Source organism: Littorina saxatilis, linkage group LG13 (genome assembly GCF_037325665.1).
Source record: "Littorina saxatilis isolate snail1 linkage group LG13, US_GU_Lsax_2.0, whole genome shotgun sequence".
In the NCBI taxonomy this organism is placed as follows: domain Eukaryota; kingdom Metazoa; phylum Mollusca; class Gastropoda; order Littorinimorpha; family Littorinidae; genus Littorina; species Littorina saxatilis.
The window spans coordinates 21,542,700-21,563,250 of record NC_090257.1 but is presented as its reverse complement, the minus strand read 5'-3'; the positions used below and the strand labels follow the sequence as shown (position 1 = coordinate 21,563,250).

General features: G+C 42.5%; 1 protein-coding gene across 1 annotated transcript in view; it reads right to left on the bottom strand.

The window, feature by feature from the left end:
• Positions 1–2,370: 2,370 nt before the first annotated feature.
• The window catches only part of LOC138983860 (von Willebrand factor D and EGF domain-containing protein-like), a gene marked incomplete at its 3' end in the record, with an annotated part of 53,958 nt that continues 35,777 nt past the window's right edge, over positions 2,371–20,551 (bottom strand). The window contains 6 exon segments of the mRNA XM_070357197.1: positions 2,371–2,482; positions 12,129–12,256; positions 14,053–14,161; positions 15,621–15,726; positions 16,265–16,536; positions 18,361–18,569. Of these exon segments, the coding sequence (XP_070213298.1) occupies positions 2,371–2,482; positions 12,129–12,256; positions 14,053–14,161; positions 15,621–15,726; positions 16,265–16,536; positions 18,361–18,569 (936 nt within the window).

The window sequence follows — 20,551 nt, the reverse complement described above, 5'->3', positions numbered from 1 at the left end:
CAAAAGTTCAAGAGTGAATTGGCTTGTGACATTGCCGCGTCCTTTGAGGTTCCAGTGGTTAAAGTTTTCAGGTGAACAAACACACCCAAAGAGATCCAAACGCGATGTTCTTTTTCCAAATTTGACCCCCCCCCCCCCCCCACCTCACCTCCCACCTTTTGCTTACAGTCAGCATATTAGTAAAGACTCATATTACAGTGCAAACGTTTAAGGTTCTAACAAGCTCATGTTGTCCACATTCGTTATCAAATCTTTGTAAAAATTCTTCATCTTCATTCAAATATTACAAATCTTGTTCGGGGGTACAACAAAAGAGTGCACTGTCTGCATTCAGTCGCACAACAAAGAAAAATTCTGAATAAAATCGATTGATACATACATGTTATCTGCATTTGTGTTAACCGAAATATGACATTTGACGATGACATCGACAAGCATTGCTCACCTCAACCGTTTCCGCGGTCATGGAGTAAAATAGCTATCTCGATCCGTGTAAAAAAGTAATATATAGTTCAAAAATGCAAATACAAATAATAGCCTCAGGGAAATCGAACAAAAGGGATGAATCATTTTGCTAAATAACAACCATAACGAAGAAGAAGAAAAAGAAGAGAGGGATAAATAGAAGAAAGAAAAAGCAAAAAAGATAACTAGAAGTTAATGGCATGGAATGAAGAATCCATCATCATGTGCACGCTGATCCCGAACAAAGCAAACAATAAGGGATACATCTACGCCCACAACTAACTAAAAGAAAGAAAAAAAGAATACACATAAATCTACGCATTTGCGCACACCGATTTATAAAAAAGAAAGTGTATAACAGTAGAAGGAACAAAACAACAAAGCAACTGTCTTTTGCATCAACATTAGGTTTTGAAATGATAGAAGAAAAAAACCAATCACGCAAAGACAGACAAACCTAAATCAACGAATCAATTAATTGTCCATCCATCCTTCAATGTGTAGAAATCAAGGTGGCATGAAGCTGAACGAAATACCGTTGCGGGACATTTTCCAGTCGCTCAGTGTTAGAATAAAGTGACTTACAACTGTCAAAATCCACCATCACCAATTCCTACCGCTAGACCCCCCCCCCCCCCCCCACCCCCATCGGTAGTCCCCCAAAAGCCAATCGAACAAGCCAAATCATCAAAGTAAAAGAATGCCGGACTTCCCATCACTACCACCACCTTACCCATACCCCCCCCCCCCTACCCCCCTCCCACCCCACCCATCCCCCACCCACATTGACTCCGACGACAAAACGAACAACCGAAAAAATCACCACAACGAATAAATCACACAAAAAAATGAAGCATATCAGTGAAACAACAATTCGATAAGAAGGCGAACGCATCGGGTGATAGGTTTCTCATCGGTACGCAAAGGGGCGCAGGAAATTATTTTCTGATTGAGGGAAACCACACACGTCAAAGTTGGATCGCTTCTGCGCCTATTTGACCAGAATGGTGGCCATTACTCAATCGGTATAATGGTGCAGTATGCGTGTGTTTGTGTGTGTATGTGTGTGTGTATGTGTGCGCGTACGTGTGTGTGTGTGGGTGATGGGGGTGTTTGTTTGTTTGTGTGTGTGTGGGGGGGTGAGAGTATGTGTGTGTGTGTGTACTTTTAACGTATTGCAAAATGCATATTTCAATAGGTACGCTCCTTGAGAGCAGAAGCCACAATCTCTTTGTTTGAGTATGGTGAAGTATGCAACGAGTATGATGGGTAAATATCTGTCCATATTCAGGAAATAAATATTGGGCTTATGTCAGTATACTATTTATTTAGAATAGACTTTGCAGGCATATGCATCTCTCTGTCTCTCTCTCTGTCTGTCTGTCTCCCTCTGTCTCCCTCCCTCTCTCTCTCTCTCTCTCTCTCTCTCTCTCTCTCTCTCTGCTTCGGCTTGTTTACCATTATCCACCCACGCACTTTAGTCTTATCTTTTCACCCCAGAAGACCAGCTTATAAGTTCATAAGATAAAACCCTATTGCCCTCTTTCAAGTCTAGACGTATAAGCGGCAGTTGCTTATCGACCTTCAAGTGACCATTTACACATAGCGGGTGCAAATGTGTGTTTGTGTGTGCATGAGTGTGTGTGTGGAGGGGGGTGCGTGTGCGTGCGTGTGTTTGTGTGCGTGTGTGATTGTGTGTAATATGCCTGTGCAGTTTGCGTTTCTGTACTCACGCGTGCGTGCGTGCGAACGATTTTGAATGCGCAAACGCGTATGCGTCCGTCTATTTGTCAGCTATAAATCCTTCTATCTCTTTCACTCTTCACCTCAAATCACCCAGCTCATACAAAAAGACCCAACACCCTCTATCAAGTCTAGACGTATTAGCGCCGTTTGTTGACCAACCTTGCCCAAACCACTGGACGTTTGACGAAGCGGGGTCACATAGAAGGTCCGAGTTTGTGGAATGACGTTCGTCTGGTCTGTAGCACTGACCATCGATCAGACACGCGTCCGTCTGAAATGAAAAAAAGGGGGTGAGGCATAAGGAGGGTGAATTGTTTGGTACGGTGGCACGTGTCTTCAACGGCTAGGAAGATAGACGAGGATGTTGTAGATGGTCGTTTTGAGCAAGGTGTTTGGTGAGTATTTATGATATAGGATACCGGTACATGCACAGCTTGGCGGTGACCTCAAGACTAATTATTTTCTCCTGCTGATATGGTGAACTCCCTCAGACAAACTTCGTTCTCGAAATCTGTTGTCACTTGCCTAGTTCGGAGGCAGAGTTTTAACGTAACGCCATCATTCATGTCTTTTCTAACTTTGTGTGGCGTCAGTTCGACGTCACAGATTTCACGTCGAAAGAGAGGGTCAAAAAGAGACTTTCGGATTTGTTTGAATCGATATCGTATCTCTTTAAGTACTGTGTAGGAGTGGAACAGCTCCGCCCATGACTCACCTCCTCTCTTTCTGTGTGTGTGTGTGTGTGTGTGTGTGTGTGTGTGTGTGTGTGTGTGTGTGTGTGTGTGCGTATGTGTGGGTGTGTGGCTCTCTCTCTTCCTCTCTCTCTCAAAAACACACAAACACACGCACACACACACATACACACATACGGTTACCCCCACAGTCACACACACACACACACACACACACACACACACACAGAGTTACCCCCACAAACACACACACACACACAGTTACCCCCACAAACACACACACACACACACACACACACACACACACACACACACACACACAAGCACTGTCACTGCCCTTTTGGAATAATAGAATAACACACAAGCACGTACGGATACAGAGAAGTAGACAGAAATCCTGACAGACTGACAAGTGTACACAGGGGCATAGAGACTTCCGGTCAGACAGACAGAGAGACAGACAGACACACCATTACCACCACCACACATAAACCATCTAGCCTCACAAATGTTGCCAGTAATTACCAACCAGAAATTCAATCTTGAATAAACGACGGACGGAAAGAAAGAACAAAGACGGGCCCTCTCAATTCAGATGATTAGAAGCCTCGTCACCCTGTTCTGTAAGGGAAAGGCCAGACGTCGCAATTATCAATTTAAATGTTACCATTATCCCGGGATCAAATGACCAGTACCCTATCGCTCTTCCGCCAGTGTTTCCGAGACCTTCATTTCCTTAAATTCCATTTAATGGTCAGTAGCGAAAGTTTTCAGAGACTCCGTTATTTAGCGGTATAGTGGTTCGAGTGAAAATGGTACTATTCGGCTCACCAATTCAGGTCTAGCCTAGACGGGCGCAGTGGCGCAGTGGTAAGACGTCGGCCTCCTAATCAGGAGGTCGTGAGTTCGAATCCCGATCGCTGCCGCCTGGTGGGTTAAGAGTGGAGATGTTTCTGATCTCCCAGGTCAACTTATGTGCAGACCTGCTAGTGACTTAACCCCCTTCGTGTGTACACGCAAGCACAAGACCAAGTGCGCACGGAAAAGATCCTGTAATCCATGTCGGAGTTCGGTGGGTTATGGAAACACGAAAATACCCAGCATGCCTACCCAACGTAAGCGGAGTGAAGCTGACAATGCTCTCAGAGTATAGTGTGGGGAACCCAAATGGGCAAACGAGCTCACACGTCACCAGAATTTCTGGAACGCTGAAGAAGAAGAAGATCTGGCCGAGGCTTTTACGTGGAATCAGACCATCTCTCCACTTGGACGTTTACCCAGAAACAACATCATGACTACTTCTTGAGCGTTTTGTATACGATCATTGCACAGATTGACACTAGTGTCCGTTTAGAAATGCATTGACTTGGCATAGATAATAATAACATAAATACATACAAACACACACACGCACGCACGCGCACGCACGCGCACGCACGCACGCACGCACGCACGCACACACACACACACACACACACACACACACACACACACACACACACACACACACGAAAAAAATCCGGTCAGAACTGAATTGGTTCTACACAGGAAGGACTCTGCCTGTAACAATCATAGACTCGCAATGCAAGTGTATCGTTTGTGTCGGCAGTCGTCTACACGCCGAAATTTTATTCTAATTTTCCGAAGATGCCTAAGTGCGGCCCGAATTTTTCACGATGCGGAAAAAGGAGGAGCCATGACCTGGGTGGCCTATAATTCCTAAAATTGCCGAAATGTTTAATGGTCATTTTGGCAATTTGTCAAAGGAAATAAATCTGACAAAATCATGCAGTATGAACGAGCTGACGAAAAAAACTTGTTTGAGATATTTCGTGCAACGAAACATGATTTTCTATGCACAACTTCTTTACTATATGGAATCTCCCCACGCTATATCTGTAAAAATCGAATAGTTTTTAATGTTGAGTAAAGTGCTTCTTACAATGATTTTTTTGACGTGCCAAAGTCTGAGTTGACGAAATAACAAAGTTTTTGCCGTGAACAAGTTGAGGTCATGTCTTTAAATGCATGCAGGCACGCACAAAAGAAGAGACTGTGAACTTGTCATTAATTTTTGTGTTAAGAAAAAAGAAGGATTGGCAGTTACAAAAAAAAACACGTCAAGTCATAGACAAAACGAAAGGAAACATTAAAAGGAACGTCAACCTAGTCGTCTTTGCGCTGGATTAACAAGTTCATTGATTCAAATAATGAACAGAAAATGAACCCCAGTAAAGCGTTGTTCCTCTAATCTTAAGGTGGCGAGGGTATGTTTTCTTCAATCATCTTCAGCAATGTACAAAAACCAACGACAATGACCTTTTCAAAATGTCCGACCGTAACTAAATAGCACGCATACCAGTGACCAAAGTCAGGCTCAGTAAAAGCCAAAGGAAAAGGCGGGATAGAAATCCGAGAGAACCCAGACTTTCCAATTGCTCCTTTCAACTCTTCTAATGGGTCTCCCCCCGAGCTAGTCTGTGGCTTTCTGGGCTCCTGTCAGTGTAGTTCCGTGCAAAACTCAGGTCAATCTAAGATCCCTAGACTTCCTACCCGCACTATTCTAAAGACAAGAGATAGTTTGACGTGTTAGAGTTCTTTTGGCTGAAAGTCCGTTACCAGACTAACAACAATAGAGCGACGACGCCTTGCAGATCTCAGCTGAGTTTAGTTTATCTCTCCGAAAAAAAAGTGAAAAATCCTGATTTGAAGCAAGCACACCGACATAATTGGACGTTGTTGAGTCGTTCTTGGTGAAAGCTTGTTGCAAAACTAACAGACAGTATAGCGCAACGTCTTCCGCGCCTCAAGTGCGAGTAGCGCGTTCATGTACATCCCTCTTGGCAAAGCGAAAGAATCAGATTTTCAGCCAACGCAACGACACATTTGGAAGTTCTGGGTCTTTTACGTTCTGGGGATGACAGCAAGCCAGGCTAGCGTATAGTATCTGGACCTCCGATGCCAGTACAGTCAATAGTTATGTGTTAAAAAGTTCGAAAACTTTGCACATCGGCTAAACGGCCACCTCACACTTTTCACGTTTTTGTAAGTGGTTCAATGATCATTACTCACATGACAGCACAAAGGTCTGCCAGTGAGTTTACACACTGTGATCGAAACAACTGACAGTCAAACACTGACTTGCTTGTGCCGAAAGCCTCTTTGCACAAACCATGACGACGAAAAGGAAAGACTACAGCGTCTTGAAAAAACTTGAATTCTTGGACAAAGTGAAAGGATATCCGCCTAACACATCAAAATTGCAGCTTGCAAATCAGTTAGGGGTCCCGATCCCAAGAAAAAACCTTTGTCGATGGATTAACGACGAGGATCATCTCAGGAGTGAAGCTGTAGGTGGACGCTTGTCTGTCTCAAAGAAAAGGAAAAGAGGAGGATAAGACGATGAAGTGGACGAGGCATTGGTTGATTGGTTCAATATGCCCTGGAAAATGCCTTCGGGGAAGAAGAACTGCATTGCCTGGACGTTGTCTGTGCTGCAGTGCGGAAACGTGCCAGTGCCAAACAGAAGCAGACGACACTGGACACATTCTTTGGAGACATGTAGAGCACGTATGCCAATGCACGAAACTTCCGCTTTCCGCTACCATAAGTAACTTCCAACATCCAACATTTTTGTTCTGAGGAACTTCCCGATGCGATGTTCGGATAATCGGCCACTTCGGATAATCGGCCAAAATTAAATCAGTCCCAAAAGTGGCCAATTAACCGGAGTCGACTGTAGCATGATCCATTAAACCCCTCCTGGCGAAGTTAAACCACCAGAGTTGTAGCCAACGCACCGACAAACTTTGACGTTTGAGAGTTTTGTTTGCTGAAAACAGGGATCCTGGCTAAAAGTGAGTGTATCGCGACACTGTCATCTTGACTTCAAAAGCAAGAAAATGTCCACTTTAACCGTAACCCCTCCTGGTCAAGTAAACGAACTTCTTCTTCTTCGTTCATGGGCTTAGACTCCCACGTTCACTCATGTTTTTAGCACGAGTGGATTTTTACGTGTATGACCAAACACGAAGGGGGTTAAGTCACTAGCAGGTCTGCACATAAGTTGACCTGGGAGATCGGAAACATCTCCACTCTTAACCCACCAGGCGGCAGCGACCGGGATTCGAACTCACGACCTCCCGATTAGGAGGCCAATGTCTTACCACCACGCCATTGCGCCCGTCTTTAAGTAAACGAACCAGATTTGAAGCCAGCGAACCGACAGACTTTGACGTGTTACAGTATAGTTTCTGCTGAAAACGGCAAGCTACGCAAAGACAGAGTGTAGCGTGGGCATATTTCCTAAGATCTCTGAAAACGGGAAGCTACACAAAGACAGAGTATAGCGTGGGCATATTTCCTAAGATCTCTGAAAACGGGAAGCTACGCAAAGACAGAGTGTAGCGTGGGCATATTTCCTAAGATCTCTGAAAACGGGAAGCTACGCAAAGACAGAGTGTAGCGTGGGCATATTTCCTAAGATCTCTGAGAACGGGAAGCTACGCAAAGACAGAGTGTAGCGTGGGCATATTTCCTAAGATCTCTGAAAACGGGAAGCTACACAAAGACAGAGTATAGCGTGGGCATATTTCCTAAGATCTCTGAAAACGGGAAGCTACACAAAGACAGAGTATAGCGTGGGCATATTTTTCTAAGATCTCTGAGAACGGGAAGCTACGCAAAGACAGAGTGTAGCGTGGGCATATTTCCTAAGATCTCTGAAAACGGGAAGCTACGCAAAGACAGAGTGTAGCGTGGGCATATTTCCTAAGATCTCTGAAAACGGGAAGCTACGCAAAGACAGAGAATAGCGTGGGTATATTTTTCTAAGATCTCTGAAAACGGGAAGCTACGCAAAGACAGAGTATAGCGTGGGCATGTTTCCTAAGATCTCTGAAAACGGGAAGCTACACAAAGACAGAGTATAGCGTGGGCATGTTTCCTAAGATCTCTGCAAACGGGAAGCTACGCAAAGACAGAGTATAGCGTGGGCATATTTCCTAAGATCTCTGAAAACGGGAAGCTACGCAAAGACAGAGAATAGCGTGGGTATATTTTTCTAAGATCTCTGCAAACGGGAAGCTACACAAAGACAGAGTATAGCGTGGGCATGTTTCCTAAGATCTCTGAAAACGGGAAGCTACGCAAAGACAGAGTATAGCGTGGGCATATTTCCGAAGATCTCAAATGTGAGTAACACCAAAAGCCTTTGACGCTTTAGTGTTCTTCTTTCTGCACTAACAGAGGGACCTCAGAACTCAGAACTCAGATGAGGGAATAGCGCGAGAGTGTTTTGTGGAACTCCACTGCAAGCAGCACGTTCCATTTCACCCTTCCTGGCAACAATGTAAAAGATCAGATTTGTAGCCAGCCAAACGAAAGAGGTTTGTTCAGTGGAGGAAAAGAGAAGATGGGATCGTTTAAAACAAAATGCAGCCAGGCGACAGGCTTCATATTCTTGAGCGCTTGAGGGTGAAATTCAAACCAAATACCAGCGGTATTTTTGCTTTCTCCGAAAAAAGCATTCCTTTCGGTTTCGCACACAGACGTGTGTGTGGAGAGGGCAACGGTAAATGGCAAGGAAGATACACCAGAAGAAAAAAACTAAAAGGTGTCCCCTTCTCCCCCCTCCCCCTTGGGGTATTCGATTGATCTCCACTGGTGGGTAAAATAATTATTTGTCATCTGTGTAAAGCATGCTGCTCTAACAGTCGAACGCACACGAACAAATTGCACCAAAAAATCGATTGTCTATAAAAATCCTCTTAGGCAGTTCCTTTACGCACGATGGCTTAGGCTAGATATTTTGGGATGCATTTTTCACTGAAAAAACACATCATAGACAGGTGAAAGACAGGAATATTTTTTCTTTCAAGAACAATTCAGCAAACATTTGAATAATCCGTTTTTCTTTAAATGTTGAACTAAATATGACAAGAGAGAGATTAAACGCTTGTAAGAGAAGTCGTAAAACTCAAAGTATAACAAAAATCCCAGGAAACTGCTTCATCGTGAAAAGCAAACAAACAAACAAACAAACAAACAAACAGACAAACAAACAGCAAAGACAAACCACTATACAGGTTCAAAGCCGAAGTCATACATTAATTTTTAAGCCTCCATGCTGAAATGCAATACCGAAGTTCGGCCTTTGTCGAAGATTGCTTGGCCAAAATTTCAATCAATTTGATTGAAAAATGAAGGTGTGACAGTGCCGCCTCAACTTTTACAAAAAGCCGGATATGACGTCATCAAAGACATTTATCGAAAAAATGAAAAAACATTCTGGGGATATCATATGTAATACAAAAAACAAGAAAGGAATGTTGTTGTTGGAACAGAAAATAAAGCAACAAGTGTCCAAACTGGGTTGTCATAGACGTAGCAAAAGACACGCTAAGGTCTTCTTCCGGTTCTCCTGCCCTTCAAACGTTAAAGTAAACAATCACACAAACAAACAAAAACATTTAAAAGCAGTGTCAATCAAAAATGCTTTCCGCGTTCAAAGTCAACTGTTTCCTTTTTACTTGGGCAAACACTTGCGGTTTTTGGAATCAACAGAAGCCTTACGTCCCGTCCCGTCTCTGTTGGAAAATGACGTTGTCCTAGAAGTCGTACAAAATAACCAACGTCAGTAAACACTCACACGTGTCCCTGAGGGGAGCCTTCTCTACTGATTTCTGAGAGAAGGTCGCATCACTCTCGATGCCGTGAACCTAATTAGGATCTTTTTCTTGTTTCTTCTCTATTTCTGCCTCCCCAAAGTCCTTTTACTTTCCTTTTCTCACCCATAAAATTCTTCACTTATTACCCTTGTTAAGTGGTTCTTGTATAGAATATAGTCAATGTTTGTAAAGATTTTAGTCCAGCAGTATGTAAGAAAATGTTTAGTCCTTTGTACTGGAAACTTGCATTCTCCCAGTAAGGTCATATATTGTACTACGTTGCAAGCCCCTGGAGCAATTTTTTGATTAGTGCTTTTGTGAACAAGAAACACTTAACAAGTGGCTCTATCCCATCTCCCCCCTTTCCCCTATCCCATCTACCCCCTTTCCCTCGTCGCGATATAGGTCCAATTCATTCTTCTTACTCGGCGTGACGTTATCAAATGGATCGGCTAGCTTTAGGCCTAAGGGGCACAACTCCGCTCATACTCTCTTCGCGCCACCATATTGGATGCCGTCTTTGTTAGTTTTCTTCATTGCACTCTTGTTCTTTTTGCGTATTTCACTGTGTATGCAGACAAAATGAAGAAAACTGTGCATGCATGAGTCCAAAGGGGATCTGCCTTTTTAACACAACAGCACAACATAAAAAGTAAAGCAAGAATACATTATTATATTCATTTATTTATTCTTTATCTCATGCAGACAGTGCACCAAAATTCACAAGATAAAGCTCTCAAGACAGGCAAATGAGGTACAATGCAGCTCAGGTAACTACTGCAAAGTATAATTTTCAAAGCATCCTATCACAGTGTTCACTCTAAAGGCACAACCGATGGACAATTGTTGATTAGCGCACTGCACACAGCAAAAAATAACCAGTTATAATCGTCTTCTCCGCTCAGTAACTTCCTTCCAGTTGTCACCCTGATGGTAAACAACTTTAGGGATCCTAAAGTGTGCCTGCTGACTGCAGTTTTTGGCCACACAACGTGTCATTTTCACTTTTGTCGAGTCGCCACCCAACGCTCAAGCACTGTCAGAGATCGTGCAAGGCATCCAACATGGCGGCGGATGACCAATTCCAGAGAGTTACGACCCGTGATTCTCATACCGCGCGCGCCGAGTAGAAATGCTGTTGTTAACTTGAGTTTCTGCAATGGGCCTATAACCTTCGTGGTTGAAAACGACGTTAAACACCAAATAAAGAAAGAAAGAACGTGTCCCTGAACCTACCGCCCTTGTTTTTCTGGTATAAACAACAATCAGATACTGTTTTGCTTTGATATGGACATAAATAAACAAAAATGCTACGACCTTCTTGGGAACATTCAAAGACAAGTCAAATCAACATTTATATATATATATTTTTTTAAATGTTTGTGTCTCTTGTTTGTCTACTTTCAACGTCGTTAGGTCGATGTTTTTGTGAATATTTTGGTCTGTAATGAATAAAACGTTCCACAAATGTAACCTGTTTGTGTTTTGCTTGTGAAGGACATAGATAGACTTTGTCGTTTCTCAACGAGACAAACATAAGAAGTCACAGAACCTTTACCTGACACCATTATTCGCATTGTGACGTCTTCTCAAACTTTCCTTTTGCTTGTGACGTCAGAGATTTGACATTGGAACACGGGAGCAAGAAGAAACCTCTTGGTTTGCCAACTAAGTAACTAAATAGTAACTAACTAACTAACTAACTAACAATAACAATAACAACACTTTATTGGCTCACGAAGTGTAGCCTATGCGATCGTAACTTTGTCTGTCTGTGCGTTTGTGCGTGTGTGTGTGTGTGTGTGTGTGTGTGTGTGTGTGTGTGTGTGTGTGTGTGTGTGTGTGTGTGTGTGTGCGTGCGTGTGTGTGTATGTCTGTGGTAGAAACTTTAACATTTCCGAGTCTATGTGTGAGTGGTTATCCAAGACTATGGATAAAGCTCGCATAAGATTACGTCACGGTCAAAAGTGTTTGACGTCAATTAATGCATCATGACGGCATGCCTCCCTGTAGTCTTTCTCTCTCGCGTGGTGTGTGTGGTCTCGGTCATTGTTATTTTGAGCGGGCCGAGACTATTTGGCAGTCGTGTCCCTGTAAGTAGGCTACATGCAGACAGACAGATCTAGATCTAGTGTCTCTCTTTCTTGCACAGTGTCACCTAAGCTTACTGTGTGTGTGGGTGTGTATGTGTGACGGAGTGATTGAGTTTGTGTTACTGTTTGTCTATTTCTTACGTGAGCCTTGAAGGCTTCGCCTCTTGTTTTCCTTTAAAATGGTTAAAATGTTACATAAAAACGGAAAATTTAACTAACTAACTCCGCCCTGATATGGCCCTTCGTGGTCGGCTGGGCGTTAAGCAAACAAACAAACAAACAAACAAACAAACTAACTAACTAACTAACTAACTAACTAACTAACTAACTAACTACGAGTTGTTCTTTCATAGACATAACTATAGTCCAAAAATTACCCAAGCCAATCAAGGTGTGTAATGCACTCATTTCTTCTTGCAATCATACCGGTTTTTGTTGCGATCTACGATGACGTCATCACTTACCCTGACGCTGCAGTTGCCCGTGACGTCACAGGCTACACACGTTGCATCAAACACCACGTACATGGCTTCATTGCTGAATCTCTCCCCATCAGTTGTTATGGAAACCAGGAAGGCGTGCTTTGATTGGCCTGAAACCCACATGCAAATTAGCATCCGAGTTCAGTGTTGAAAACAACATATCGGACCATGTTTCAACCATCTGATAACACTGCTGTTTGAGTGACAACTTTGCTGTGCGCATACAGTGGCGTCCTATTGGTGAGTGATTGGTTTGAGGGGGGAGAGGGGGGGGGGTAGCTCAGTTGGTAGAGCACTGGACTTGTGATCCTAGGGTCACGGGTTCGAAACCGGGCCGGAACGGGTCAGCAGACTGAGAGAAGGTATCCATGATCCACCCCCGTGTCACCACTGTGGCATGTAAAAGACCACGGTCATTCTGCAGTAGGCTGATTACACCTAAACACGCACACACCTGGGTAGCGCGACTCTGTTGCTACTAGCTAGCTTTTCATTATGAGGAAGCGACCCGAAATGTCAAGTGATGAGACAATAAAGCTATGCAGGGCCGGACCCAGGGGGGGGGGGGGGGGGGGGGGGGTTTCCAGGGGTTCCGGAACCCCACCCCTGGAAAAAGCATGTGCCTTGCTTTGAGTGTTTTATTTTTTAATAGTTTTAGCACCAAAACAATGCTGCTCTTAAGGCGTAAGGGTCACCCAGATTGTCGGACCAAAACTGTAATTTTTTTATTCAGTCACTTGCAATCAATGAATTGGCTTGATGTTTGGTAGTTTTCTTTAAAAATCATTATATTTTCAGAAAACGTCAAGTTTGAATACCTACATTAAGTAGAACAACTGACAAAATTATTTAATTCGTAAAATAATGGGCAAAATAAACCTGCAAAAATGCTAATTTTAGCATTTTTGAAATATCTCTTGGGGAAAAACTATGTGTCCAATTGAAAAATAAATTGGCACTCATATTTAAAGCATCATTACCTACAGTATGTTCTAAAAGCTTTCTGTTTTGTTGGAAATGTTGCTTTTAGTAGCATTAGCAAAAGAATACTATAATTCTATATTATTATGATATATCACACAATAAAAAAAAATCTATTTTTCTGATTATCAGCTTCATTCTAGAACAAACTATAGCCAGTCAAGTGAACATTTGATGTGCAAAGTTTCAATGGAATAGGTGAATATTTAAAAAAGTTTTTCATTCAGACAGTGCAGCTGCCTGTGATTTCGTGCGAACTTTCACCACATAAAACAGCAAAAAGTTCAACATCTATCAGTTTATGTCCTTTATGGGGGGGTCATCAAGAGATTAGAATCAAAACTATCTTCACTTGAGCTACTGTCTGATTCATCATCTGTGTCTGACTGTTCTGAGCAGTTTTTGGAATCAAATTCATCATCAGAACCGATAATTTCATTCAACAGAGGCCTTGATTAACCCTCAAAACAAGGCCCAGAATGCACCAGATTGCACATATTTTAACCGTTTTTCAAACATTTTCCGGGGGAGCAAGCCCGCGGACCCCCCTAGTTCGCGCGCTTGTGGCTTCGCCGATTTGCCCCCCCCCCCCCCAAAAAAAAAAAAGAAGGAACCCCCCCCCCCCCCCCCCCCCCCCCCCCTTACAACTCATTTGGTCCGGCCCTGCTATGAAATACGAACATTAAGTAAGGGGCCAAAGTAAGCAGCTGTTATCAGTGCTCCCCACAGACGCTCTACCTAGAGAGTCCCGAGACCCCCAATACAAGTCCAAGGACCCCCTCCGCGGAACTTTAGGGGGTCCCATAACTAAGGAGATTTTTGGCAGGCCTGTTAAATCTTCAAAAAAGCTACATTTGTCATATTGGTTGGTATTGTTTTGGTCATGTAAATTCCGAGCGTTACAGGTACATGAATAATTATTTACTGTCAGGCACACGAGGATCTGGCAAGTGGCAGGCAACCTGTCTGTTGGTGATGATTTCAGCACGCGCTCTTTGCCACGTTGAATTCACATTGTAGCCCTCTGACGTCATCTGTAAGCGTCAACATACGAAACATGATGACATCAATAAGAACTCGTACTCTAACTGTTATTTATCTCCCATCCCTTTCAACACTAAAGGCTATCGAGTGGTGTGTCGAAACATATACATGTAGGGCGGGTAATATAAGCATTCGCTTGAGTTCGTGTCCTTATTGTTTATCGTTGTATTATTGTATCATGTTCGATTTAACAAAATGTTGTTTAAACCAAATATATACATGTAGAATGTTCACATCCAGAACAACACCTTCATTGGAAATATAATGTTGTTGTCGAATCCTGAATTGGTAACAGGTTCTTTGTTGGTGGCAAATATAACACAAGAAGAGCAAACGCTCGATCGAGTCACTTTCGCAGTTCTGAATATTATATGAGGCATCAGATGGACAGGAAGAAATTGCTATTCACAACACAATGAGTCACGTTCACATAAAATTTGAGCCCGGTCACTTTTATAGTTTCTGAGAAAAGCCCAACGTTAAGTTGTGTGTTGCCGAACAGAAAAGGCTAGTTATCTCCCTTGTTTTTCTGATAACGTTCGTAAAAGGCTACAGATGTAAATACTTTGATGTAAAGAATAATCCTACAAAGTTTCAATCACATCCGATGAACTTTGTCAAAGATATAAAATGTCTAATTTTTCCTTTGACGCTGACCTGTGACCTTGAAAAAGGTCAAAGGTCAACGAAACCATCGTTAAAGTGTAGAGGTCATTGGAGGTCACGACTAAACAAAATATGAGCCCGATCGCTTTGATAGTTTCCGAGAAAAGATATAAAATGTCTAATTTTTCCTTTGACGCTGACCTGTGACCTTGAAAAAGGTCAAAGGTCAACAAAACCATCGTTAAAGTGTAGAGGTCATTGGAGGTCACGACTAAACAAAATATGAGCCCGATCGCTTTGATAGTTTCCGAGAAAAGTCCAACGTTAAGGTGGTGTCTACGGACGGCCGGACGGACGGCCGGCCGGACGGACGGCCGGCCGGACAGACTAACACTGACCGATTACATAGAGTCACTTTTTCTCAAGTGACTCAATAAAAATGACATTGATTTTCGGTTGATTAAAAGGAATATCCATTTACCTTTCTTTTTTAAAGAGAAAGTACTCCAGAACTTGACTCGAAATAGAATAACCTTTTATTTGAATTTTGTCCAGTAATGGCTTCAGGTGTTTTGTTGGTACAAGGTGTAAAAATTAAAAAACGTGACAACTATTCTTGGTTAATTAGAGGTGATTTTTCTCTGTCCCTTTGCTACAAAAAAAACGCAGAATTCACACACACACACACACACACACACACACACACACACACACACACACACGCACACACACACGCACACACACACACGCGCGCGCGTTTTCTCTATAAATCTATCATACATCATTTCTTAATGTATAATCATGCAAACACATCAATACAACCAAAAACAATGACGACAATACCTTGACATCACGCACTCTACAGATGACGTCAGGAGTGAACCTGAAGTTATCCACTGAAAGCTCAGGTACACGACACTCGCGTCTTGTGACGTCACAAACAGAATGGCTGAATGAGACAGAGGAACAATCAAGTACACGATGTTTATGCACATACGTTTGATGAGTTACATCGGGACACATCCTGGTATGCACCTTGACATGTTGTTTGTTTGTTTGTTTGTTTGTTTGTTTGTTTGTTTGGTTGATGTTGTTGTTGTTGTTGTTGTTGTTGTTGTTGTTGTTGTTGTTGTTGTTGTTGTTGTTGGTGGTGGTGTGTGTGTGTGTGTGTGTGTGTGTGTATGTGTGTGTGTATGTGTGCGTGTGTGTGCGTGCGTGAGTGAGCATGCGTGTGTTTGTGTGTGTGTGTGTGCGTGTGTGTGTGTGCGTGTGTGAGTGCGTCCGTACGTACGTTCATGCGTGCGTGCGTGTGAGAGAATGTGTGTGTGTACGCGCGCGGGCGCGCGTACGTTTTTGTTTGCGTGTCGAACATTTCAATTAGTGCGTTTTTATGTTTGCAAATTTAAAGAAGCGAAGGGTATGTTAGCCCTTCCTAAGTCTCTTGCAGAAAGAGTTCCTGATAGCAAGGGAGGCAACCTTTTCCTTACCCAACGATACCGAGAATAATAGGCGGGTAGTCGCTCCTGACTGCACAATCCGAACCAGCGAAGCCGTCGTGGCAGACGCAGGTACCAGTCTCACACTGTCCATTCAAACTGCACTGACCGGGACACACGGCAGTGGTCAGTATCCCAGCAGGTTCCACACAACCTGTCGCGTTGTCCGTATGGTAATTTCTTGGGTCACGGATGACGTCACTCATGCATGCGCTTTCCCACGCCGCTATGGCTGCCAGCAGGAATTCTTGGTTTTGGGCTGACTGGTGAAAATCGAAAGAAATCAAAGATAAGCTGCAAACTAACGACCTTAAAAAACAAACGAAACACATTTGACAAATAAATAATGAGATGAACTGAGATTCATGCAAACAATAGTTTGCACACATGTTTACGCTAAAAAAAACAGATTCAAAAGACTAGCTTAAAAATTACTTCTCCAAGTTATTTTTGAACATGAATCAAAATTCGTCAGGCTCAGTAACTTAACTCAACTATGAACTCACTCATGCATAACCAGTCGCTCATATTACCGACAGTAATAAACACTAACCAAAACTTCATATACGTGACTACCCGGTGTCACGAACTGAAAACTCTGCTGGACAATCCCTCTCATTGCTTTCAATGCGCATGCGCCAATCTTGGACTTAAAAAAATGCGACCCTTTGACCGAACGAACCATGGGTTATGTTTAGGGTTAGGATTAGGGTTAGGGTAAGGGGTATGGTTAGGTTGTTCACGACCTGATTAATCTCCCAATGTTAGCGCATGCGCATTGACCGCATTGAGAGGGATTGTTCAGGCAGAGTTTTCAGTTCGTACTGACACCGGGCGTACTTTTTTAAGAACATAAATTTATATTTTTATAAACGTAGACAAGCTCTTTTTGATCACGTGCACAATCATTTTAAATGACACAACAACCAGTGCTGCTACTGCGGTCATTTTTGTGCAGGAGGAGGTCATTGTGCGTCGACACCATGGCTAAAAGTAAATGTCAGGGGGAATTATAGGCGTACAAGCAGTAACTTCTTTTGGGAATACAGGTTGATCCCATTTGTCGGGCCTTTTTACTGATGAATATCCCTAAGGCCAAACAACAAAAATATATGTTGGTTAACGAGACCAAAAAAGATAGGGTCGGTATAGGTCGGCCTTTTTTTATTTTTTTTTTATTTAGTTGATTTTTTAAAGGAGGTTACTTCCCTTAGTCTCGGTACGGTTCGCAAAATGTGCCAACAGTTGTTTGTTTTTTTGAAAAATGAAAAAAAAAGTGTTTGGGTCGGCGGGAAAAGATAAAAGTAAATAGCGCATACAAAAGATAATTTACAGAGTAAATCATAAACTGTACTCCAGTGGCAGATAAGCAGTAGTTGGGTCGGTCGGGTTACCCTCAACCAACATATATTTTTGTTTGGCCTCAAACAACCAAAACGTCTGGGGGAAATATTCAACATCTACTGTCCGCTTCTTATTGGCGTTGGGTGTAATGAATAAGCCTCACCCTATCCATCCTAGTTTCTTCTGCATCGTAAAACATCATCAAAACCCAATGCAGTTACTCGCACTAACAAGTTTAGTTTTGAAACTGTACAGCCGTTTGTGAATCTGGTCGTTTTTCAGTGATTCAGTGCGCATATTTATGTAAACAATATGACAACCCTTATTTTGAAAGCACTCCCCACATTCGTCATCGGCGAACTACCGCGTATCTGCCACTGGAGTACAGTTTATGATTTACTCTGTAAATTATCTTTTGTATGCGCTATCTACTTTCATCTTTTTTTTTACATGTCTCTACCATTCTTTATTCCCGCCCCCCCCCCCTCCCCCCCCGTCTTTCCCCTGCTAGTTTTGACTGATTCTTTGCTTCGTTTGCTTTGACTCTGATTTTGATCCAGATAGTTCCAGTATATTAGTAATGGTATATCCAATATCATATTTGTGTTATTCTCCAACTGCGTAGGGCATGTCATATAAGCATTCGCTTGAGTTCGTGTCCCTATTGTTTCTCGTTTTATTATTGTGTCATGTTTAATTGAATAAAACTTGTTTAAAACAAACCCAATACTTAGCAAACAAACCAAAATGTCTTCCTCGCATGACGTCACAAAGGAAGTGAGCTGAAGGGTCACGGCGCCTGCGCACTGCAGGGATAACGTCAAGTTGTGCATAGTCTCTGAACACAATCGGCGTGCTGTCTCCCGTGTTACAGGCTGGGTTGTTGTTGTCTTTGTTGTTGTCGTCGTCGTTGTTGTAGTTGTCGCTGTAGTGCCGGTCGTAGCTGGTAAGGCTGGTTGGTGCAATACATGTGTCCATATCATTATATAATGATTATAACGTATATTAAATGGCAACTATAATGTATTCTCTTAACTTTTTTCAGCCATACTCCAGTTAGATAAGGCCAACAAAAAAAATAGGTCTGTTTACGGTAACCCGACCGACCCTAGTTTTTTCGCGCGACCCTAGACTTTTTTTTTTGGCATTTGGGAAAAAAAAATAAAAATCTTGGTTTTTTTGCAAAATAACGTAAAAATATGGTTTTTTGGAGAAAAAAAAAAAAAAAAAAAAAAAACAATCCCGACCTACCGACCCTATTTTTTTGGCCTATGTTACCGTAAACAGACCTATTTTTTTTTTTTGCCTAACGATACAGACATGCAATAAAAACCATAGTATATATTTGTGTCTTCTTTTTGTTAATTGTTCAAATCCATGTCGCAACCTTTGGTTTCCATGTAACGAAGTTGACGTATTTTAGAACCCTTGTAATGTATTGAACGTAGACAAACAAATTCAGCACACAGATTGATCTTGCAAGAGGGCACGTGGTGTCTATATATACAGTGCTGAATTTGGTAGAAGGATGCATTGTTCTCAGGTCATATAACTGGGTTTACAATAAACGGTCTCGTCACAAAGATCTGCCAAGGAGGTTTTTTTTCATGACGGGTAGTATATGTATGTGACAAATGGAATACAAGTCGCACAACACATTTTCGCGTCACATCCCTAAACAAAAGAGCCAGCTTGTGAACGTTTACAGATTTTAACATTTGAGTTTTAAGCGACTCTAGAGGATTCACTTTTTCTGAAACCACATGGATCTTTGAAATTACAAAGACTGAACAGTTTGATTTGCTTACAACTATATATATCTGTGCACTGTATTAATACGCCATTAACCTTCTCCTTCTCCTAAATCTTCTTGTTCTTCTTCTTCGTTCTGAATCCCCCACGTACAAGCCTGGTGTGTTTTTTTTAAAACGGGCATGACCGGTTTTTTTACCAAAGCGATTTGGGTAGACATACTTTATTTTTCGAGGGAAACATGCTAGGTATTTTTTGTGTTTCTATGACCCACTGAACTATTACATGGCTAATTACAGGATCTCTTCTGTGTTTGTTTGTTTGTTTGTTTGTTTGCTTAACGCCCAGCCGACCACGAAGGGCCATATCAGGGCGGTGCTGCTTTGACATATAACGTGCGCCACACACAAGACAGAAGTCGCAGCACAGGCTTCATGTCTCACCCAGTCACATTATTCCGACACCGGACCAACCAGTCCTAGCACTAACCCCATAATGCCAGACGCCAGGCGGAGCAGCCACTAGATTGCCAATTTTAAAGTCTAAGGTATGACCCGGCCGGGGTTCGAACCCACGACCTCCCGATCACGGGGCGGACGCCTTACCACTAGGCCAACCGTGCCGGTTCTTCTGTGTTTACTTGGTGTTGTGCATGCGTGTACACACGAAGGGAAGTATGACACTAGTTGGTCAGCAAAAAAGTTGACCTGCAAAATCGGACAAATCTTTACCCTTAACCCGCCAGGCGCCGCCGGGATTCGACCTCTCAACCTTTCACATGGAAGGCCGACGTCTTATCCGCGTGCTATTGCGACCACCTTGGCTTAATTACGAGAACAGTGGGTTCTTACTCTTAGACCTGTGTGCGCCCAGAAGCGTATTGGTGTTAATCTCATATTCTTTCCAATTAAAAACAAATGAAAAACAGATGGAAAACTAGTTAAACGCACGAACAAATAAAAAACGTATTTTTTACAAGAAAAATTACTATTTCTAAGAATACCCACCTCAATTTAACCAATAGGAGTTACCTTACTTATTGAGGTGATGTATTCGAAAGAAATACAACGTTGTATTTGGTGTACATCTGAGCGTTCGGGGAACCTTTAACAATGGATGTCATTTGCGTCATCAGTTGAACATTTTGTTTTTGATTTTAGTCATGTTCCATAAAATTAATAC